Here is a 24,610-nt window from a genome sequence, read left to right on the forward strand (position 1 = left end):
ATGATCGTATACTTGTTGGCAGGTAAAGGCAATAATAGAATGTGTGAAAACCATCATAACCTCAGTCTTTTTAGACACACCACCACACTGAATGTTTTCATTATTAATCACATTTTGAAATCGTTGTGTTTAAGGATCAGCTCACGAGCTCTTGTGATACTTATTGCCACGTAATTTCGGGTTACTTTAGATATTCTGAAATTGGTAGGAAAAAAAAAAGTTCGGATTACACATTCGAATTCATTGAAAAAGTAAGCAATGATTTTAAAAACAAAACATTTTTTTTTTGCACCCCTCCCCTTCCCTCCCTTGATGGGGCTTGAACACATGATCTTCTTAATGAGAAGTCATTGTTTTACCACCACACCAAATACTAGCAACTGATAATTTTTTTGGTTATGGTGACTAACTTTGGCTATTGGCGTTAAAAGTATGTGTTGCTAAATTGCTGATGTAGTAAAGAAAGTCTTTAAGAAAATAGATGCTGCACTCCAATATCATTCTGAGACCAATGCATTTAGCCATGTTGATTTGTCAAATGAAATTTGTGCATTCAACCAAAATGATGCATTTTATGGAATGCAAATGAAGATATTGATAGGTCATTGGCCCACAACATTAGAGATCTCTTGAAAATTACTATTTGCATAATGTTTCAGCCACCAAATGCTTCAAATCTTATGGAATTTTTCAAGCTGCGATTTTCATTTACAAGCAAGCTCATAATTAATGTTAAATATCTTGAATTATTTTCCTTTAATCTTCCAATCTTTTGAAATGATGACCTTACAATAAGGTTTTTAACGAACTTTGACTATTTGGTACTAAACTCAAATGTAATGCAGACAAATTTAAGCTTGGACTTGGGGATTTGATGCTGACAACAGTGGAATTGATAAGTTTTGTTGGTTTGGCTTGGGTTGAGTGCTTTCATTTTTTTTTGAAAGATAGTTTCATTGAATCAGATAATGATTACATCGTTTCGAATGACATCCTTTATAGTGTTGGGAGCTAGTACAAACCAAACTTGACTATCACTATCCCTGAGAGCATGAGAAGCCAAAGTATGAGCAACTACATTAGCTTCTCGTCTAACATGACTAACACTAAAGCCAAGATGGCCTTGCAACAGTTGCTTGACTTCATGATCTAAAACTAACCAAAAAGTCAAAAATGAATCGATTGGGTTTAGTTCAAGTTTTAATTCTTCACTTCAGAATAGATATATTTTTTCAAATTATCGATCGAAATTTAGCACCAATTCAATTCAGAAAATGAGAATCTGTTGGTAAGTGAGTGAGATTGATATATCCAATCACATTAAAACACAAAGGTACGTATGAACAAGAAAAATGGATGACAACAACAAGAGACGAGATCAAGACATTTTTACCACAAACAATAATAAGTATTTTTTAACGGCTAAAGTTATTTTAGGCTTTATACATTGTACCGACAATAATCTGCTTATCAGACTCCAACTTTAAATGAGAGAACTCTACCAAGTACAGCCCTAATAAGATTGTAAGAATCTTATAATGTCTTACAAAAAGACAATTGTTATTTGTAAAGAGAAATGGTTCCAACCGTTAATTCTTCCATAACACCATTCCTTTTTACTTTTTTAGAGGTTTATGCTTTATACTTTATAGGCCTCAGTGTAACACACACAAAAAAAAAAAAATAAAAAAAAAAAAAAAAAAAAAAATAAAAATAAAAATGTAGGCCAATATAAGGAAAAAGAGAGAGAAAAATACTTAAAAAAATAGCCAGGTGGCAGTGGCCAGATATATTTACCAACTCTTCTTGTTCCACCATGTTCCAAGTCTCATCTATCGGCTTCTCCGCCTTGCTCGCTCCACCAACAAACTCACGAAAATGGAAGGTGAAATCTCTGTCTTTTATCTCAAACTCCAACTTGTAATCTGCAGTTTGATTTTAAATGTCTATTGTCTCTAGTTTTTATTTTGGTTTTGTAAGTTCTACTGCTCTCTGTGATTTAGGAAATGTAAAGTTTACTCCTTTGGTGATGAAACTTCCAATTGAAAATTTGAAGTTCAGTTCTAGCTGCTAGATTACTCTTGCCCACTTTGTTTATATTGGTTGGTTATCACTTACTGGTTTGAAGATGAAATCTTTAGATTAGAAGTGAACCATATTGTTTGGAGTGAGTTGAGTATTGATAAAAGATGACATATAGGCTTTTGATTGTTGTGTAAACTCTGAACCGATGCTTTCTCACAATGACATCGACTTGGGTTCGCTTTTTGATTCTGTCTTGATATGATGTATACTAAGTTTCCATATGATTCAAGTCGACTTGAAACTCTTTTGTTCAGAATATAGAGTGCTCATAGTTCAAAATATTAAAGTTTGCGCCTTTTATGGAATTCGACCCGTTTTAGCTCACAAAGTATGATGTTGGCATTATGTGGAGATGGGTTTTAAGACTCGCAAAAACTGTTAGATCGTTATTCGTTGGTAAAGTGTGGTATTCATCTTTTAGACCCTAGTGTTTCACTGAAGAAATGGAAACGTATCTGTGTTATAGTCTAAATTGGTGAATAAAAACCAACTATTTACATGCCCGTGGAAAGCACTATCTTGATTAATCTTTTATGACCATGAAATCTGATAAAAGTGCAAAACTTCTATGCAGCAATGTCAGGGAAGGTTGTCGAAAATGTTACTGTGTCACAATGCTACCAACTAAGTAGGAAGTTCGACAACCAATATCGAAGGGACCATTGTGCCCCTTTTATGCGCAAAGTGCTTCCCTTACAGCAAGGGAAGTTAGCATGGAGTGCCATTCATTCCATGCAATTGCGCAACTTATCAAAATACCAGAGCAGTTTTGTAAAGCGAAGAACCATTCATTGCAATGGTCTGTTCTAGAATCTCATTATCCTGGTTGATATCAGATGAAAAATTAGTGTTCTAGATTTGCTCATAAAAGATAAAACACTAGAATCTTTCTTGACCACCTTTTCTGTATTAAAGATTTATTTTTTACTTATTTTTATTGTTGTTTGGATGGCCTACGTCTCAAATGACACTTTAATTTTGGATCTCTTGTCATTTGTCAACTTTTCATTGTGGTTCAATGATCTTTACCTTATGGTTCTATATATATATATTTTTTTTTGAATAATGGTTCTATATATTTTACCCTTAGTGGTTTATATATTAACTTCATATTGGCTTTTCTTGCAGCTGCTGCATCTACCACTGCAGTTCCATATCTTGAAAAAGTTGATTTTCTGAAGCTTCAAAATGGCAGGTAACAAATTATGCCACCATATATGTTCTCTCCTTTAACATGTCCTAATTATCTGGGTCCTGAAAATTTCTTGCATTCTTAATGGTTGTTTAAGTCTTTTTGGTCAAGGTTGTATATTTCCTTTGTTTCAATAATAAGCATAAAGTGGTTGGTTCTATTTAATGGATTGATGTTCACATACAGTGATATTCGAGGTGTTGCTGTTGCTGGAGTTGAAGGAGAGCCAATCAATTTGACTGAACCTGTGGCAGAAGCAATAGCAGCTGGTTTTGCTGCATGGTTGGCGGAAAAGAAGAAGGCCGACTCTAAACGTTTGAGAGTTTCTGTTGGCCATGATTCTCGAATATCTGCACAACAGTTAGAGGTATGTCCTAAATGTAACAGCATGTTTAAGTTTGAGGATTTGTTTTTTGACATTATTCAGATTGCTTGATTGATTATTCTTTATCTGGAGTACATTTTTTTTCAGTACATATTATATTAGCAAGTACGCTTTCAATGCTTCATTTTCTGTTAAATTTTTAGCAATAAGTGTTTGTACTTATAGTTTCTTATAACAAAATAAGGAACACACAGTAAAGTTATAGAAATTGAAAAATTGTATTGGAATTACAAAGGAAGTATAGATGTTGAGACCTTGAATTTGATCAAGAATAAATACTGCAGGATCCATATGATTTCTATTTTCCTGTTGTATTAATCAAGCTTCTTGCTTTGTTGGGGTTTAAATGGTTGTAGTGCTCGTACTTTTTAGATTAGTATTCTGTGTTAAGATAATTTAGTTTCTGAAAACTACCAGTGCTATAAGAGACGCAGAAAAGAATCAGAGTTTTAGAAAGATAGTATAGAATCCCCTTTATTAGAGAGACCCATTGAAAAGTTTCAAACTATTTATTCTAGAAATGTATTCCAAAGTTCTACTATACTTTCCTTAATTGTTGACAATTTGATTCAATTTGAATGATCAATTTCCAGGATGCAATTTCACGGGGAATTGCTGGTGCTGGTCTGGATGTTGTTCAATACGGGTGGGTGATGAATTTCTATATCATATTGTTGATATATACTACTGCATATGCCACTTTTTGGATGTTAATCATGTTGAATGAAAAGATAATGGATGACTGGTAAAATATTGATACTCGGGATTCTGGTCGATCGCGTTGATCTAGTTGGTCACAACTGTCACTATTTTTTTTTTTTGGCTTAGACCAGGCAAGTAGGAACTGAGGTCATTATTAGAAGTCACTTGCAACTCTATGTAGATGATTAGAGAAGATTTTTGTTTTGATATCATTGTCTTTTGATCCCTCCTTATGTATGTCTGAGATAATCAGTTGCATGCACAAACCTATATCACCTCAAAATACACTAGTTTACTCTTCATCTTAAGTAGTAAAATTTTACTTTATAATAAATTGATGATGCCACTGTTTGCTGACCCATTGGTCAGTTTGATGCTGTTGACATGAATCGTACAGGCCCTTGGTCTAGCTTGTGCTTTGTAATTCATAATTATGCTGTAATAGATACAAGGATGATATGATTCGATATGCTTCATTCTGATTCTTATAAAATTTGCAAATGTTGCATTGGATTCACAACACCAAGATATCTGTTTTTTTTTTTTTTTGGTACTACTTTGACAGGCAATGTTTCATTGAATTTTTTTCTTCTTCTTATATGTAGATTGGCATCCACACCAGCAATGTTTAATAGCACAGTTACCGAAGATGATGGTTTCTTATGTCCTGCCGATGGGGCCATAATGATAACAGGTAAGTCACTCATTTTCATGTTTAAACTATGTGAGTTTTGGTCTTATCACTTCTGTATAATTAAAAATTATGTTCGCTTAATGTTAAATCATCTACAAGGTTAGTTTCCCCTCCTGATATAAATTCTAACATACTGTGCTGTTACAACAGCAAGTCATTTGCCTTACAACAGGAATGGATTCAAATTCTTCACAAATGCTGGAGGGCTTGGGAAAGCTGACATTAAAAACATCTTAGAGCGTGCTGCAGATATTTACAATAAGTTTACAGTGGAAGGTTTGACAAGTTCAAAAGAAAAGGCACTTGCTTCTGTGAAGAGAGTTGATTATATGAACGTATATACATCTGATCTTGTAAAGGCAGTTCGCAAAGCTGCAGGAAATATAGGTACCACTTCTATATACTGGTTATATAGTTGGAGATAAATCTCTTTACCCCTTACTGGAATTGGTTATGTGAGTGGTACTTGACTTGTTCTTTTTAGTAGTAAATATTGGCTTCTACCTTTCTAAATTGATCTTATTTCTATATTCTTTTTTGGTGTTATTTAATCTCAGAGAAGCCACTGGAAGGATTCCATATTGTTGTTGATGCAGGGAATGGAGCAGGAGGATTTTTTGCTGTAAGTCTCTCTCTCTCTCTAACTTTTTCTTAAAAGTTTTGGATCTAACTTTGTGGCTGTATATGTTGATAGCTACTTTTCTTCTCTCTCATGAAAGTATGTTTGATTCTGTGCTGGAAGCGATTTAGCTTTATGTCATGCGTCGAATTGTTATTTTATCAAACTGTGCGCTATGTGAATTGATGTGACATTATAGAATACTCGAGTTGATGATAGGATTTTTGTTTCAATGATGTCAGGCAAAAGTGCTTGAACCTCTTGGGGCAGTCACTTCTGGTAGTCAGTTCTTGGAGCCAGATGGTAATACTGAACTCTAGGCAATTAAAGCTTTTTAGTCTGGATTGGATTTATTAATTCAATGATTTTTTTTTTTTTTTTTTTTGGGTCATGTTAGGTATGTTTCCAAACCATATTCCAAACCCAGAGGACAAAGCAGCCATGAAAGCTATCACCCAGGCAGTCCTTGATAACAAGGCTGATTTAGGGATCATCTTTGATACAGACGTTGATAGGTACTTTTTGTGTGAGTTGTGACCCATAAACATATATCATATTGTATTTTATTACATATTTCTGACAAATGCTTTTAGATCTGCTGCTGTGGACTCTTCTGGCAACGAGTTCAATCGGAATCGGCTGATTGCCTTGATGTCTGCCATTGTTCTTGAGGAAGTAAGATTTTCTTCTTATTGCATCAAGGATCTTGACTCAAAATTATGAAATTTTGTTTATTTGCTCTGGTATGACTTCAATAATGTTTTTGGTTTATTTTGTGAAGCATCCTGGAACAACTATTGTCACAGACAGTGTCACCTCAGATGGTCTTACCACATTCATCGAGCAGAAACTTGGTATGAGGAAAAATCAAAGTGGTATACTTCTTTTCTTTTCTATTGATTGTATTGCTAATTACAAATTTCTTGTAGGGGGGAAGCACCACCGTTTCAAAAGAGGTTACAAAAATGTCATTGATGAAGCTATTCGTTTGGTGAGGAAAATGTCTCCTTATCTTGTTTACACTGCTTAGGATCTATGTGAATCAGCAAAAACGAATCAAGCAAAATCTTGTGTGACTGAAGTATAGATTGCTTACAGAACTCTCTGGGTGAGGAATCGCATCTGGCTATTGAAACTAGTGGCCATGGAGCTCTCAAGGAAAACCATTGGCTTGATGATGGTGCATACCTCATGGTAGGTTTTCGATGCATCTCTGCATTAGGTTCTCCTTTACACTGTTAAATTTGTGTTTGATTGTCCATTCATTGATATGAATATAGTCAATTTAATCTTTCTTCATCTTTTCTGGCATGATTGTTTCGGCTGCTGCTGCTCTTAATGTTCTATGGCAAACTTTTGTAGGTCAAAATTTTAAATAAACTTGCCTCAGCTAGAGCTTCAGGACATGGTGGTGGCAGCAAAGTTTTGACTGATCTTTTAGAAGGTTTGGTGGAACCAGGTTTTTCAGTGGAACTGAGATTAAAGATCAATCAAAGTCATCAAGATCTTAAAGGAGGGTATGCCATTGAATATGCTTATTCTCTCTGAGAATTTGTTCAGTGTGTCTAGGTGCATGTGTACTTGCCTTTAAGTTTCTGATAAATCTGTGCTTCCAGATCTTTCCGAGACTATGGAGAAGCAGTGTTGAAACATTTAGGAAACTATATTGAATCGTATCCAAAGCTTAAAAAAGCCCCTGTTAACTATGAAGGGGTAAGTCGATTTATGTTATTATTCACTTTACTCTCATCATCTATTAGTTTGTTTTGCTCATGTTTCCCCTATTTGCTCTTGCAAACAGGTCCGAGTTTCTGGCTTTGGTGGGTGGTTTCTTCTTAGACTCTCACTTCACGATCCTGTACTTCCCCTTAACATAGAGGTAACCTAAATTCACCAAGTAACGATCACCTTATTATGGTTCTTGATTACTTAAAAGCACTGTTTAATGTGCTTCTACTAATGAAACTTTTACACTGAAGGCACCAAGCAAGAGTGATGCTGTATTACTTGGAAATGTTGTGCGTGCTGCTTTGACGGAGTTCTCTGCTTTGGATACATCTTCTTTAGACAAATTTGTCCAAGCATCCTAGTTTTAGGTTTACACGAATGGGAAAGCCTTTGGCATCTTCATGTGTGAATGTCCTTTTTGTAATTTGAGTTGTTCTGCAGTTTTATATATGGTTGTTAGGCGCCATAGGGCCTTGGAGAAATCTATCAGACTAATGACACACTCGAATACTATTGTACAGAGATTGAGTTTACCTGATGTTGGTTCTGTTAGTACAAATACATGAATAATGTAGATTTCTCAATTCCATCCCGTAGTTGAGAAGACCCTCAAATTCAGTGGTATAAAAGGTTAAAAACATTCAAAAGGTGAAAGTGATTGAAAAGCTGAGCTCAATTTTAGATCTCCAGCATCATAGCATTACCTACAATCCCTGCCAAACCAATCACGGCCACTGAGAATTGAAGACTTGGTGACCAGGATTCCAAGATTTGAATGCCTCACATGTACTTTCAACAATAGAAGCAATTACGCAGAAGTGGCAAAAGCAAGGGCTTACAGAATTTCATATATAGCCTTTGACATTACCAATTCTACCCTTCAAGTTTTCACTAGATATAGGATTTATTCATCAAGACTCTCAGTAAGAAAATCGAGTAGTAAATAAGCAATGGCAAATGCAGAATCAGGGAAAGAAAATGGAACATCAATCATCAGTCATATATCAAACAGCCAAATCAGATGACAGAGCTTGACAACATAAACTTCGCAAATACATTGAATCCACAATATAGGATAATCCTATTTAACTTACTGTATATGTTTAGTAGTACTCTTAGCAGGCTACAGAATTGAGCCAAGTTACTTGTTTAATTGTTCACTTATCTTTTTTTTTTTTTTTTTTTTTGGGGGGGTGGGGGGCAATTATTGTTTTTTACTTATCTTTAATCAACTCTTTATTTACAGAAAAACTAAGTTGTAATTAAGTCTGGCACAGAAGCCTTCTCGTATAAGGAAAAGGATGGTTTACTTGGTCACTACTCTTTAATTAACTCTAATCCCTAAAGGAAAAGGAAATCAAGCCAACCTCATTTTCCTATAAATAAGGCAGAAAAGGAAACCACAGACCTCACTCACTTCACTCACAAAACAACCATCACAATGGAGAAGGGAAGGTTAATCCATCTGAATGATCACTGGGTCTCCGTTGCTATAGACAATCTTGATTCTTTTGGGGATGTTGGGTACCTAGACTTCAGGTTTCTCGATCAACTCTTACCACACTGCTCCAAAGACCAGTTAATTCACATCGAGAAGTGCACAAAAGGTACAGACCTGACTCCGATCACCGATAAGCTTTGGAAGAAGTTCTTCGAGAGAGACTTCGGTGGCAAAGCCACTGATGAGGTGATCGAGAAGATGAAGATCAAGAAAGTGATGAGCTTCAAGTGGTCAGACTTGTACCAGGAAAAGTCCAAGAGAGTGGAAAAGGCTGAGAAAGAAGTCGGTGAAAGGTTGAAGAAGCTGTATGAGAAAGAAGATGCTCGGAAACAAAGCCGGCAAGTTAGGGTGTTAGACAAGGTTCCACCTTCTTCGTCATGCAACAAAAGAACCAGCTCCAACAAAGATAGCAAACTGATGAGCAAATTGAGGAAGCAGCATCTGAATTGTCTGGAAATGAGAAATATTCAAGCTATGAAGATGAAGAAAACTGCTGGCAACTGGTCTGGTCTCATCAGAAAGCCAAGGACGAGTATTCAAGCTATGAACGTCTTTTGAAGCATGATCAATCTTGGTGGTGGCTTTCAATCTTCCAACTTAGCTAGTAAAGAATCTATAGGTTAACATTTGTTGTTGATTTCAAGAAAAAAAAGAAAGAAAAAAAAAGATCTACGTTTGTTCTTTTTCATCTCTTTCTTCATGTAAATTAATTTGTGATTGATGAAATATAAAGTTCATTCTTTAATGATAATTTGGTGTTTTATTGATCTTGGTTATATATATGAATCTTGGTTATTGGTCTGATCCTGGTTTCCTTTTCCATTACACATTCACAGTAACGAATCTAATCAAAACATGAATATAAAAGAAAAGGTCTTTGATACCATGCCTTAGTCTGGTGATTACATGTTTTGAGGAAACAACCAATTCCTACAGATTTGTACTTGTCAAATTCTGTTTTCATTAAGTTCTTGATTCTCAATAAAAAGTTTCTATAAAAGATTTCTGTTACCTCATATTATTTGTTACTTTTAATCGAAGTACCAAACATTGTTAGGCCATTCTTTTTCTTGCAGTTTTCACTTGGATCATGCTGCATCCCTACCTTGTTCTTGAGAAAGTTCACAGTAGCTTCCTTAATGAATTTTACATATTTCTTTTCCATTTTTTGTTTTCCAGAAACTAATGTTCAGTCTCTAACTTTTGATAGACCATATTCTAAGGGCGTGTCTTTGTAACATATGCAACAAAGGCCATCTACAAGTTGCATTTGAAAGATTAATTGAAAATGATGAGCAAAGTATCAGTTGTAGATAGGTTATTTGATTAGGAGGACTTAAATTCCTGAAAGCTAAAGATTGAGGTTTGTAATTGTTGACAATGGTGTCATGAATTAACTAACATTTATTCTGAGTTATGTTGTTCTCGATGATATGCATATTTGAGCAAACCAATAAGAACTGTAATTATATAGTTACGTGTTGCTAAGTTTCATATGCCATGTATGTATACATGTATGCAACTGATCGATTTGTTCAAATTAAAAAAGTAGAGTTCCAAGCATCTGAGTCGGTCAGGTCTGATGTATATTCATATTTCAGTTTGATACAAGGTTATGATTGATATCAGTAGTTTCTGTTGATTACTTCACATCTTGTCAATGTACTCTCTATGTTTATCTCTATTTTTGTCATAAATGGACTCATCTTCAGTATTAACTTTAAATAGTTATTCATTGGATGAATGGATTCTACTGATTCTATTAGTACACCATGCGAGGACATGAAAGGTGTTCTCATAAATATTGTGCAGCATCTATGAATAGTATTCTCAAGCACATAGATAACACCACCGGTGCTGGGAAGTTCCCCTCAACATGAATATTCCATTACATTTCATTCTCTGCTGGTGCCGACTTTGCTCAGACTACTGCATTTTGGAGTGCATTTTGCTCAGATGATTTATGGAGAAGCTAAGCAGATGGCAAGGCTCAAAGATGAGCTCATGAAGAACCAGAATCATGATGGTAGTGGAAGTAACAGAAAAGTCCTCTCACTAAAGAATTGTCGTCCTATTGAAATGTTATTTAGGAGGTAGAAAATGGCTAAAGTAGTTGGGAAGCTCACTGCAGAGAAGAAGAATGTCAGCGGCTTGATAGTCAAAAAAGGGTTCAGTAGTTATCAAATAATGGCTCCTGACTCCTAAAGATCTTCATGTCTTCTCACCAGTGAGTGGTGACCACAGTGAACATCACTCAAAGGACTGTCCCATATACTACTGTCCTCTTAAATGTATGAGTAAGCAATTCAAGAGGGGTCTGATTTGAAGTCTGAGTGGCAACATTGTGAGTACAGGATCAAGTGACTGTGAAGCAGGTGTTGGCGAGATATAGGGAAATGAGGAGGAGGAAATGGCCATTCTTGCACTTCTTGGAAAATGTTTTGGGGATATGGATCCCTTAAAGGAAAATGGGCAGCTGGTAATTAGTGTTGATGGGAATGTAACACAGCTACATGAGCGCGGTGGGAAGTTTGAGAATGAAAGCAGTGAAGGTCTCAAGGAACAAGTAAAGACAACATTTTGTATAATCCAAAATGTCTTGAAGCCGATACCTCTAATCTTTCCATCATAGCTGCTTTATCAATTATCTTCTTTGCTACGTACTGGTGTACGTTCACAGTATTTTGATCTTCATTGTTTCATTTTTATTAATAACTGCAAACCTTGATTCTACTAAATGCTTATCTTATAATACTTCTAGATTGTGCTTGTGAATTAATCCAATGTCGTTGATCTTGAAGCAAATGATTCTTAATGTTTCTGTACCCTTAGAAACAAAACAAAAAGAAGGGTGCCTGAATTAAATAATGGTTATCAGTTTATGACTTGAAGACTTTGTTAGATTCTACTCTATTACATGAAGGTTCAGACTCTACATACAAGCAGAATTGATGTATGTACAAATACTTAATATATACTTCTTAGTTTGGCAGCAAGCTAATTCACTAACTTGTTCATATTATGTTGACTGGTGCACTGCATATGGTAACAAAGTTGTGAAAGTACCCACTGAAAACCCTTTAGGAAGACCCTCAAACATATTCAATATATATATATATATATATATATCAAATTGTGAAAGTGAATGAAAAACCGTGTTCAGTTTTAGCCCTTGAGCATCATAGCACTACCTACATCCCTTGCGAAACCAATCACAGCCACATACTAAGAATTGAAGAGTTGTGACCATGGTTTCAATCATCTGAATGCCTCGCATAAAAGCACTACAACAATAAATGAAACTTTGTACAGCACTGGCAAAAGCAAGAGCTTGGACAAAAAATACCTGCATATATAGCCTTGAGAAGTTGTTAGTATAGACTTTATTGTACATTGGCATTCCTAATACAAAGTAACAAAACCTAGGGTCTTAGGTCTAAATTAGAAGTGTGCCAATCATTGGAGTGAAGACCTAGTCGAATGAAAAGAAAAAGACTCAATGCTTCAGTTGACTCCTCAAGGTACTTCACAGGTAATTGCATATGCATCTCATACGTTTTGTGTCTTTATGCATACTGGGATTGATGCATGTGTTGCAATCCCGGTTAGGTCAGAATATGTGAGTTGGTCCGTGTTCGATTTCTTTAGTTAGGAGATCTTTTGTGCATTATTGTTGTCAGTTATTAAGTTGTAAAAGGATATTTATTCTACATGATTTGTTCAGTTAAGTCTATCTTTTTCATTAGGGATAAAATCATGTTTATTTGTAGAATATCTTTTTAGGATATGTCCCTTCCATATAAGGAGTCAATTAGGTTTTGGTGTCTTTATTGTCCAAAGTTTTAGGGGGAGTCTGCATATTATAAACGGCAATAAAATGCGTTCATTGGTTTTGCCTTTGACGGGGGAAAAAGATTGGATTCATCCATTGTGATTTAGAAAAAGGCTTCATTCATCTTGAATAGTGATGTTCTTCAAATCGTATCAGTAATCTACTTGTTCCATGTTAAAGTAGATTGTTGAGTCAAACACTTTTTCATTTATCAATCATATACTGCATATCAAGTACTCTCGAGGTCAGTTGGAGTTGTTGATGTGCAAAGAAGATTGAAGGTCGAGGTCAGTACCTGTCAATCCTACCAGTGATAGCAGTTCATCAGTGGAGAAGATTTACGAAGACGTGATCATACAGCCTTCTAGAATGTGTCTAGTAAGTATAGCCGAGGTCAATGCTATTGGTTGTTTGTAAGAGAACTCGTATATTTCCATTAAGTGAATTGGTTTTCACTAGGGCTTTAGAGAGTTAAGGCCCCGCAGTTGTTTTCCTCATTTTGAGGTTTTTACTGCGCAAACAATTCTGGTGTCTCTTGATCGCTGTGTGATTGTGTTTACCTTTCTTTTATGCACTTTATCTACACTGCTATATTCAGGGATTCATATTTGTGTTTCAATCCTTTAACGTTTCTTGCTGGAGTTTTTTGAATTAAGGAAAAGCAAGGTTCGAAAAATCGCTAGGCGCTAGTCGGGCGGTGGCTGGGGGACTAGCGCCTAGGCGGACGACTAGGTGGTGCCTAGGCGGTTTTAGTTTTTTTAATTTTAATTTATTTTTATTCATATAAAAATATAAATAAGAGTATATATTTATATATTGACTTTTATTTTTTGGGAAGAAACTATATATATAGGCTTAAAAGATATATAAACGTATTATAGATAAGAATAATAAGAATTATTTTTATTCCCATATTTCAATGGTAGTCAAACACATAACCTTCCTGATGGGTTCCCTACTCAACACAAACACCCAACAAACTATATTAATTAGACACTAGCAAAAGTAAAAGATCTGGAGAACTAGAGAAAAATTCAGTCACCGTCCCCAAACTATGCTGTCAAGGCCAATTTGATACCCGAACTCTCAAAAGTATCAATGTGATACCCAAAGATATATTTTGACATCAACGTGATGCTTCCGTCCAAAATTTGTGACGGTTCCGTTAAAAATGATCACGTGTCATACATGTGACAGATTTTTAAGGGCAAAGTCGTACTTTTACACCAATTTTGTTATATATATATATTAAAAAAAATGTATGCTTTTCATCTTCAACTTAAACCGAAGAACAAGAACCCAGGAAGAACAAAAACTGAAGAACAAGAATCCCCAAAATTTCAACTCTCTCTCTCTCTCTCTCAAAATTAAACTAAATAAGCCCCAAAATTTCATTCTCAAATCGGAAACCAAAATCAACCATGGCAAGTTCCGTCAGCAGCTTCGAAGATTGCTTAGAAGATTTCGAATTCTTGCAATTCGAAGACTTTGATCAAGACTCTCTCTGGGAATTCATCGACCTCTCCGACGCCGACTTCGACGACAACCTCCCCACCTCAACTCCAACGCTGAACCACCACAAAACTCCGAGCTCATTAGGCCCAACACTTCATTCGACTCCCCAATTGCTTCGCCCATCGCTGACCTGATCCGAGCCCACACCCGTCGTCGTCAGACCCCTCTCGTTCGCCTTCTCGATCTACCTTTCCTGAGCCCTCTCAATTTCGATGACCGCCGTGGCCATGATGATGATGACGTCGGCGGTGAGCGACAAGTTTTGGCTGGAGAGGATGAGGAAATTGGGGAAGAGGACATTTGCTCAAAGATTGCAAGGAAATTTCCGGATTGGGTTTTCTCATGTGAAGGTGAGAGATTGAGCTTCAAGTGGTATAATATATTGGTTTTGTGAAGGATTTTTGGAATTTGGTTTATGCTATAAAGGAAAAAGTGTTATGTATGTGAGAGGTTTAATTGTGTTTATTGTATTTGTTTTGTACAATGTAGCTCATGGATTGTGATGTTCTGGATGACTATAAGCTATTGATTGTTGATTAGTTCTTGTATTGATTTGAACTTCGTTGGTTTTGATACAGAAATAGAGGGCTTTTTGGTGCTTAATTGGGGATTTTGAGATAATGCTGAGGAAGAGGACCAGGTCAACTCAAAAGGATCAAGATCAACACCAAATGGGGCATATGCCAATTTCTAATGCTCTGTCTGAGTCACATTTCCGGTCTGATGTTCTTGGACCGAATCTGAAAAGCAATTTTTTTTTTCATTGTCCCTGGTCTGTTTGTGGGGTTGAGTCCTATAGGTTTAACAAATTTTGATTCAGTTAGGAGCCCAACTTCGCCTCTAGATTTTAGGGTGTTTTTGTATCTAGGCAGCCCCTTTAGGTCCCCGAGACCACCTCTTCATGGGCATAAGAGGAGCTCGGGTAGTAGTAAAGTTGGCTTAAGCATCATTGACTCTCCTGATGATGATGATGATGTCAAGTTTTATGGGAAAGTTCCCAGATCATCAGAGAAGAAGAAGAAGAAGAAGGAAAAAGAAAAAGAAAAAAAAAATGAATTAACAAAAGAAAAGGGTACATTGGTCCTTTTCTTTAGTTTTGGTCTTCATGTGCTTGCCACATCATTTTTTTAACGGAACCGTCACAAATTTTGGACGGAAGCATCACGTTGATGTCAAAATATGTCTTTGGGTATTACATTGATACTTTTGAGAGTTCGGGTATCAAATTGGCCTTGGCAGCATAGTTTGGGGACGGTGACTGAATTTTTCTCGGAGAACTAAAGTAATCGTCAAACTCGAGGCCAAACCCAGCTTCTCTCTCGTTCTACTGTTTTCTCGCTCCGGTCGACCATCGCATACAAACATCGAAGAATTTATCCAAGGTGAGCTCCAATCCTCTCTCTTTTTCCTTTTCACATATTTTGTCAGGCCTGAAAAGCTATAGCTTTCTCCACTGCGACCTTAGTTTCTCGATCAAACCTTCTTTGATCTGTGAATTCTGATTTCTCAGGTTTGGGACGATGACTTGAGTTTATATTAGGAATTTGGATCATAAAATGAATGGTTGGGATCTTAGAGATGAGTTTTGGATGTTCAGCGTTCTTTGCAAGCGGTGTAGACGTACAGCCCGACTAAAGACCAACCGAGCGCCTAGTCGCCCTCCTAGGCCGCCTAGGTGGCCGTCTAACCCCAGCCCGCCCAACCCAGCCGATTTGGCATTCCTCGAGGCGGAGAGCCGCCGCCCACCGCCTAGGCGGCCTGGGCGGCCGAGTTTTAGAACAATGAGGAAAAGTTGTGGTTTCTGTAGGGAAAGCCTATTTACCCCCCTCTAGGCTTTTTAGTTTCATCCCAATATTTTCAGAAGTGCCACTGACAAGACTGCACACCACTGATATATTGTTAATTTTGAGGTGGTCCTCCTGCATTTTTATATATATATATATATATATATATATATATATATATATATATATGTGTGTGTGTGTGTGTGTGTGTGTGCGCGCGCGCGCGCCTTTATCAGCACCATATCTAGTCTCTATAGTACGTAGTTATCTCATGGAGCTTCTTCAAGCACAGAAATGAATAGTCGCAAGAGATTAGATAGGGAGAAAGACATCCGGTAGCTGCACTAAGCAAACTGTACTAAGAGCAGCTAAGCATAATACTAAAAGAATCAACAAATTTTTCATTCCATTGGATTAATGGATGTCAAATATCAACTTGAAAGCATTGATTTACAAAGTACGTGATCGATCTTAGACTTAGTAAGGTCACAGTTCTCAATAAACTGTAACAAGTCCAGAATCAAGTAAAGAAAATAGAACATTAGTCATATCAGTCATCAAATTGCCAAATCAGATGACAAAGCTTGACAATGTCTACTGCTATATAATGGACTCTCAATTCTCAAATAAGGAAAGTCCAACAAATACATTAAATTTACAATAGGGGATAATCCGATGATGGGACTACTCAGTACAAACATACTGTATATGGTAAGTACTCTTAGCAGAGCCATTCCTACAGAATTGAGGCAAGTTACTTGTTTAATTTTTTTACTTATCTGTTGAAGGAAAATCGACATAGTGTGCCTTATCAAACTAGGAGTAGTAATAGGAGAGAAGGTTCTAGAATTCCTAATCCTACTCGGATTAGTATTCCTTGTAACATTAGAATATGTACTTCGTAATCCTTATATATAGGGCTCCTATTCTCAATAATATGATGATGATTCTCTCTTCAATCTCTCTCGATTTCTCTTTTTCTTAAACACGTTATCAGCACGAGTTCTAACCACAAAAACAAAAACCAAAAACCCGAAAGTTCTTCTCACCGAAATCTGCCGCAAGCACTTGCCTGAAACTTTCTGCCTACCTGCGTGCCTACTGCCCCAGCAGCCCCTAGCCCGAGCTAGCCAAGCCTTCGCTGCAGCCTGCTCCTTGCACGCCCAGCACTACGCACCCCTGCGCACGCATCCCTGCTGCCCCTGCAGCACCAACGCACACCGACTGCACCCTTCCCCTTTCCTGTGCACGTCCGTCTGTTTACAGGCTTCGAAACATCTAGTTCGGAACCTCAGATCAAAATCTTTTCTTCATCGAAGTTGTTCATCTCTGTCTCTTCCATCTGACCTCTGAATTTCAGCCTTATCGGAGTTATTTTGAGACCAGTACAACAATCAAAGTGAGAACTGTTCAGAAGAGAATTTGCTCCGAAATTAACCAAGTAAGTATTTACATTATAGTTCCCGCTTTCCGAATTTAATTCCTCCTTCTTTTCTTCGGGGACTTGAAAACCTCCCTTCTTCTACATCCCACCTTTCTTATAACGTGGATTCGATCATTGAAAAGCAGAATCGTGGGGATTCACGCAATTAACGAACTAAGAGCGTTCGTAAGCTACGGACTAAGAGCGTTCGTGAGCATCTATTTTGACCATTCAAACATCACTGTTTCGGTCTAATCCAAATTTCTTGGAAATCGATTTCTTGGTAGCATTAAGGCTCGGAAATCTTAATACTAGTTTTCGTGGAAGCATTGACTCCAAAACTAATCCGTTCTTGTTTCTCCTTTTTGGATATCAAACTTGAACGAGCTCGATTTTACTCCATTGGATTCTACGGGCACAGGATATTTATTTGCCTACAATCCAAGAGCCATGTTCTAAAGGAACCGCTCAAGACTCACAAACTGAGATAGAAAATTCCAGGGCATTTACCCTGATGAAGCGCCACATGAAGATGGCCCTCCAGTTTGAGTACATGAATGAGGATAACGCTAACAACCTTTGGGTTGCGCCTAGTGAACGTTTTAGTAACATTCACAACTTTCCGAACATGGAAGCATGATGGAATAATATCTGCTTCACTAAAACTTTGAAAGAGTTATGAAATATTGTTCAGAGGCTCTCTGCATCATATTATTTATGCATGATTGTGGAAAACACAAAAGAACAAATTGATTGAGAAAACCCTAACATGACCGTAGGAGTCATGACGTTGAGGGTATAAGGTTGGACACCATGACGCCACTTTTGGCCATGGTAGCACTATTTCCAACGCCATTGGTCCTAGGGACCATATGTATTGTGTCAATACATCTCAATCAAGAGAGCATCCTCTTCATGGTATTTTATGGAGTACCTGATAAATGGTAATCATGATATCGAGCTATAAAAGACTTTAAATCTGGCGATGAATATAGAATTGTGAGCCCCTGTAATTCTATTTAGTAATTTCGGATTTTCATACGGTTGATTTCGAGTTTTATTCCTGATATTTAGAAGTTGAGTTAGTCCCGAAATACTTGGGCTAGGAACTAGTAGTAAGGTTGAATTTGGTTCGGAGACTTGGGTCGGCCCACATTATTGAACATATTGAGGAAGTTTAATTAGAGTATCAGCTACCTGAGTGCATGTTGTAGATGAAGTGTATAGCTGGGAAGGAGACACACGTCTAGGCTTCTGAACACCCACCGACCCACCGACTCACTCTCACCTATTTCACCTTCCTCTCTTCTAGTCTGTCCCAAAAACCATGCAGTGAAAGAAAAATCCAAACCCAGAGTTTCCTTCACCGAATCAATTACCCTCTCCTTTGTTTCATTAAAACCTTCACCAATCTCACTCTTCTTCCTGTGTAATCCTCACCACCCACCATAGATACCAGCCATGATGGTTATTACCTGAAGGGAAATATGGGTGTCTGACCCATCAATTGAGATTGATCGTCTTAGGCTTGGATTCTGGATCGATTAAGGTAAGCTTCTTGAGCTCAGATATGTTCTTGGTGAATTAGAGATTGGGTTGTACAATTTTGATAATCTTGGTCTTGTTGGTATTTGAGATTGGACGGAGGAAGAGAGAATTGGAGAAGTGGGTTCTAGCGTTCATTGCTGCAATTGGAAGTTAGAGGCGTTGGGTGTGGGCATCAGTCACTAAAGTGGTCAAGGAAGGTAAGCTGACAATGATTAGTATAATTATATTTGTGGATTTTGGTTCATGCATGTTGAGGTGATGACGTCCTGGTGAGAATCTTGAAACAGGTCTAGTTGATTTAGTTGTTTACTAGTAATTAAAGAAAGATGAGTGGGTCTGCTTGTTGATAGCTTTATCGTTTGGTGATTTTGGAAATTAAGAGAGTTTAAAAGCTGTATTGTTTTGGTTGTTAAGTTGCAGACGTAATTAAGTACTTGGCAGAAATTAGATTAATTAGAGGCTGGGTTTGGTCTGAGTATATGTATAATTGTGTTGTTGTAAGAGCTAGAGTGATGGACATGATTGTTGGGTATAATTGCGGTACTTGACCAAAACTAGATCAAAGTTGAAAACTTGGCATGGTTTTGAGATACAATTGTGAGCTGCATGTTGGTGTTACGATATAGAAGGTACAATTCAGGTTTTGGTCAGAAGGTTGTTGGCATGTTATGATGCTTAATTATAAATCAAAGGGAGGCCATGATTATAAAGTTTGGTATATGCTATGTTTGACGGTGAGCTTGTCTCCTTGGTGAAAGTTATGTACTCTATATAGAATTATTTGATTGTAATTCATAATTGGTCGAAATGGGTATATAGGTGAAGGGTAACCGTTTGTCTGTAGAGAGTTACTAACCAAAGATTTTCGGGTTTAGGATTTCCAGTTACCCAAGGCTTGAGAAGCAAAGGTGGAAACCCGGAGATTTCTTGAGTATGGATTCCAGGTAGGGGGAACTCACCTACGCCTCGCTAGAGTTTTCTATATATATTTGTTTTAAGTATTGCATGACTTACGCACGGTTTCGGTTTATTTTATGATATTATATTATATTCTATTTTATCTTCTTTTTTATCGACACGGAAAATTATTAATAACGTGTCGAGGCCGTGCCATGCGGTTGAGTAAGTTAGATGACTTGAGAGCGAAGGGTGGCACTGACTTCCTTGGGTTCGATCCCCTTAACCTCCGGAGGGTTAGTTACGCCGGTCGTTCGGGTATCCCGGTCGTAATGACGGGCCCGGTACGTGTGTGTGACTAGGTAGTGGACGCTCTCGCTACGCTTACCTGGTAATCATTCTAATTAAGGTAAGGCCGTGTAGTTGGTCCATGGGACCGGTCATCTGGTTATAGAGATACTGGGATCCCGTCTATGAGTCGTATGTTTTACAATTTTACGTACCTTACTTATATACGTTATACGGTTTATGCATTTCTCATTTTATATCACGTTTTACTACATGCTATTTATAAAACCTAGTGGGGTTGAGCTCCTCTACTGGGCGATGAACGTATGTGATGCTCACCCCTACTTTCCCTCCAGGAACTGAGCAGGAGCCAGCTGAGGATCAGGCTTAGACGCTTGGGTGTTGGCATCGTCAAGTTGTGAATAGCTTCCTTTGGACTTGACTGTTGGTCTGGCAGGTGTTGCTTAGTCTCCCTTCTTTTGAAATTGTGAATGTGACTTTGTTTTGTTGTGGGAACCTTGTAAATTTGTTATTATCCACCTGCCTATCCTTTGGTGTGTGTTATTTAGCGTGAACTTGAAACCCGAACCTTGGACTCGTAACTTTTGTGGAATGTAAATAAAGTACTCTTTTGTTGTAAAATCTTTACGCTTCCGAATCGTACTCTCAACCTCAATTGTAAACGTTTTTCTCACCACAATCCTAAAAGGCCTTGCAAGCTTTTGTGGCACGGGTTTGTGGCACAAGCTGCAGGCTCGTGTTCAGAGGCTTGCGGCGCTGTAACGTGATCCTTCCGGGGCGTTACAGAAAAAGTGGTATCAGAGCATTCGTTTCCAATCACGTTTCGGATCCTTATCTTTGTATTGGTTTCGTTTTTGAAATTGGTTTTTCCTTATAACTTTGTTTCATTCCACAATTCGACCTATTTTCAAGTCCATTTTCTGCTTAACTATCCTTTCGGAGTCCATCCTTGTTTGTTAAAAGTTTCAAGTTCAATTGGTGTTCGATATTTGTTGTGTTCTTGAATTTCTGTTGTTATCTTTTCTGAAGGATGCCACCCAAGCCAAGTTCTAGTAATTCAGCTGCTGCTCGACGTGTGGCTCAGAGGTTTTTAGCATGTCAGTCTAGAGCTAGGCCACGTTATAGGCTAACTGCCGAGGATCAAGAACGTGAACGGGAACTGAGCTACCTTGATAGGTTCCTGAAGTTGAAACCAATGAAGTTCGCTGGTACTCCAGATTCTGACAAGGCAGAAACATGGGTAAAGAGTATGCAGAAAAAGCTTAGAACTCTGCATGCCCCACCAGAATATCAAGTCAACTTGGCTGCTCATGTCTTGGAGGGCGATGCCGACGCCTGGTGGGAATCCATTTTGGAACGTTATGACGTAAGCACCATGACTTGGGAGGAGTTTGTACAGCACTTCTACGCACGTTACTTTCCGGCTGCCATGAGGCAAACTAAAATCAAGCAGTTTCTAGAATTGGAACAGACCTCGTCAATGGCAGATTATGTAGGAAAGTTTACCGAACTTGGTAGGTACTGCCCTTCGATTATGCAAGATGAGACTTTGAAGGCCACTAAGTTCCAGCAAGGTCTACGTGATGGAATCCGAAGGCATATTGTTGCACTGAGGCTGAAGACCTACAATGAAGTAGTTGAGGCAGCTTTTAGTCTTGAGCAAGATTTCCTGAGTGGCACTCGTGGTCGTTTTAAGCGCGGTGAAAGCTCCGCCGGTGGGGGAAACAAAAAGGGGAATAGGTTCAAGGTTAAGAAAGAGAAGGCCAGCGGCAGCGGAACCTCTGCGGGTCAAAGGTTTTCACCATATCAGTGTTATCATTGTGGAGAACGTGGGCACATTAGAACTAATTGTCCCCACAGAGAGGCTACTGGGTCTGCAATGACTCCTCTTGCGCGACCACAACTCCCAACAAATACCGAAACTATCCAGCAAGTTGCTCCACTACGTGGAGGAAATCAGGGTAGTCAGGGTCGTGGTACTGGAGGGCGCGGTGCTGGGGGACAAGGTCCTGCTCGTGGAGGAAGAGTGTTTGCTGTAACTGGAGGACGAATGCAGAATGAACCTCGTACTGCACTCGAGGGTACGCTTCTTTTGTCTAACTCTGAAGTTAAAGTTTTAGCGGATACTGGTTCAACACATTCTTTTGTTTCGGATTGGTTTGCTAAAGCCTTAAATTTAGAGTCAGTACTTTTAGAGAATCCTTTGTGTTTAGACGCACCACTAGGAGGTAAGGCAATAGTTGATAGGATTTATCCTGCATGTCAACTATTGGTTGGTAGTCATCAAGTCACAGCCAATTTGTATCCGTTGGATTTGCCGGCGTACGATTTAATTTTGGGAATGGACTGGTTAGAGGAGTACCGGGCACTTATTGACTGTGAGCGGCGGAAAGTACTGATAACCCTACCTAGCGGGGAACTTTTGGTAGTGAGTCTAGACAATCGTTACACGCCACCCAGTCCGTTATTGAAAACGTGTTTCCAAAGTAGGAGACCACTATTGTGTTATGCGCTTATTGCGGCAACACAAGCTAGGAATGTTGAAAATAAATCTATTCCGATTGTTGACGAGTACCCCGACGTATTTCCTGACGACCTACCAGGGGTCGCTCCGCAACGCGAGGTGGAGTTTCGCATTGACTTAGTGCTGGGGACTACGCCTATATCACTGCCTGCCCATAGAATGTCACCTGCAGAAATGAAAGAGCTCGGAGTTCAACTCGAGGAGTTAGAGAGGAAAGGATTCATTCGCAAAAGTACATCGCCGTGGGGAGCACCTGTTCTGTTCGCTAAAAAGGCTGATGGGACTTTACGGCTTTGTGTGGATTATCGCAAGCTAAACCAAGTCACGATCAAAAACAGATATCCACTGCCAAGGATTGATGAGTTATTTGATCAACTCAGTGGTGCGAGGCATTTCTCAAAGATTGATCTGCGATCAGGTTATCACCAACTTCGAGTAAAGGAAGAAGATATTCCAAAGACGGCTTTCCGGACGCGATACGGACACTTCGAGTTCGTGGTTATGCCATTCGGCTTAACCAATGCACCTGCTGCATTTATGGATCTCATGAATCGCATCTTTCGGCCATATTTGGATAAGTTCGTCGTTGTGTTCATAGACGACATTCTCGTATACTCAAAGACGGTGGAGGAGCATGAAGCGCACCTTCGTATAGTCCTACAAACCTTGCGGGAGAAGCAGCTGTACGCCAAAAAGTCGAAGTGTGAGTTTTGGATGTCGGAAGTTCGATTTCTTGGACACGTAATTTCCGGTGATGGAGTCTCCGTTGATCCAAGTAAAGTCGAAGCTGTATTGAATTGGAAGCAACCAAAGAACGTCACGGAAGTTCGCAGTTTCCTTGGTCTGGCCGGGTACTACCGACGATTCGTACCAAATTTCTCTAGGATTGCGAATCCGTTGACAAGGTTGACTCGAAAAGGTGTTAAGTTCGAGTGGAGTGACAAATGTGAGTCTGCATTTGAAGAACTTAAGGCGAAGTTGACTACCGCACCTGTACTTGTCTTGCCAAATAGCGACGACCCATTTGAAGTTTACACGGACGCTTCAGGCCAAGGACTTGGTTGTGTACTCATGCAGAATGGAAGAGTTGTGGCATACGCGTCAAGGCAACTGAAGATACACGAGATGAATTATCCTACACACGATCTCGAACTTGCTGCGGTCGTGCATGCGTTAAAAGTGTGGAGGTGCTACCTGTACGGAAGCAAATTTAGCGTCTTCTCCGATCATAAAAGCCTTAAGTATATATTCACGCAACGTGATTTAAATTTAAGGCAGAGGAGATGGATGGAGTACTTGAAGGATTACGACTTCGATTTGCAATACCACCCCGGTAAAGCAAACGTAGTTGCAGACGCCCTAAGTCGAAAGGCAAGGGGTAGTTTGTGTAGTTTAATGCTCGCAGATCGTGAAGTAGTCACCACTTTGGAAGGGTATAATTTGAAGCTGCGACAACAAGATGCACGAATGTTTTTGTTTCACATCAACGTGGAACCACAAATAAGGCAACGTGTCATTCAACAACAGTTGAACGACCCGGAAATGCAAGGAATCTTCCAACAAGCGATGGCAAATCAAATGCCTGCAGAATGGAATATTCATCCTGACGGTAGTTTGAGGTTCAAGGACAAGCTCGTTGTGCCGAAGGACGAGAATCTGCGAAAGCAGGTCTTGGACGAAGCTCATCGTACTCGCTTCACTATTCATCCAGGAAGTACAAAAATGTACAAGGATCTGAAAAGGACGTATTGGTGGAAGGGAATGAAGAGCGATGTCGCAAAGTATGTCGGTCAATGTGCGGTTTGCCAAATGGTGAAGGCGGAACATCAAAAGCCATCAGGGTTGTTACAACCTCTCGAAATTCCTGTGTGG

General features: G+C 38.6%; 2 protein-coding genes and 1 long non-coding RNA gene across 4 annotated transcripts; all 3 read left to right on the forward strand.

Annotated features, from left to right (window-relative positions):
• Window positions 1-1,730: 1,730 nt before the first annotated feature.
• Window positions 1,731-7,997, forward strand: LOC133716134 (uncharacterized). Of its 2 annotated transcripts, XM_062142869.1 has the most exons (18): window positions 1,731-1,885; window positions 2,660-2,884; window positions 3,214-3,280; window positions 3,464-3,644; window positions 4,256-4,308; window positions 4,970-5,058; window positions 5,209-5,445; window positions 5,616-5,680; window positions 5,920-5,980; window positions 6,075-6,192; window positions 6,271-6,352; window positions 6,459-6,531; window positions 6,607-6,668; window positions 6,776-6,871; window positions 7,040-7,194; window positions 7,294-7,390; window positions 7,479-7,556; window positions 7,657-7,997. In XM_062142869.1, the coding sequence occupies exons 1-18, from the start codon at window positions 1,879-1,881 to the stop codon at window positions 7,765-7,767; spliced, it is 1,857 nt and encodes a 618-aa protein (XP_061998853.1). In that variant the 5' UTR covers window positions 1,731-1,878; the 3' UTR covers window positions 7,768-7,997. The 2 variants fall into 2 exon arrangements, with proteins under 2 accessions (XP_061998853.1, XP_061998854.1); XM_062142870.1 differs by lacking the exon at window positions 2,660-2,884 and having other exon boundaries at window positions 1,793-1,885.
• An 849-nt stretch (window positions 7,998-8,846) lies between these two features.
• Window positions 8,847-9,464, forward strand: LOC133716816 (uncharacterized). The gene has a single exon (XM_062143472.1). The coding sequence runs from the start codon at window positions 8,847-8,849 to the stop codon at window positions 9,462-9,464; it is 618 nt and encodes a 205-aa protein (XP_061999456.1).
• A 9,200-nt stretch (window positions 9,465-18,664) lies between these two features.
• Window positions 18,665-20,910, forward strand: LOC133718166 (uncharacterized). Its single transcript, XR_009850116.1, has 4 exons — window positions 18,665-19,009; window positions 19,097-19,205; window positions 19,884-19,952; window positions 20,550-20,910. It is a non-coding gene; the product is annotated as an uncharacterized LOC133718166 (long non-coding RNA).
• Window positions 20,911-24,610: the final 3,700 nt, after the last annotated feature.

Source organism: Rosa rugosa, chromosome 6, assembly GCF_958449725.1.
Source record: "Rosa rugosa chromosome 6, drRosRugo1.1, whole genome shotgun sequence".
NCBI classification, from domain to species: domain Eukaryota; kingdom Viridiplantae; phylum Streptophyta; class Magnoliopsida; order Rosales; family Rosaceae; genus Rosa; species Rosa rugosa.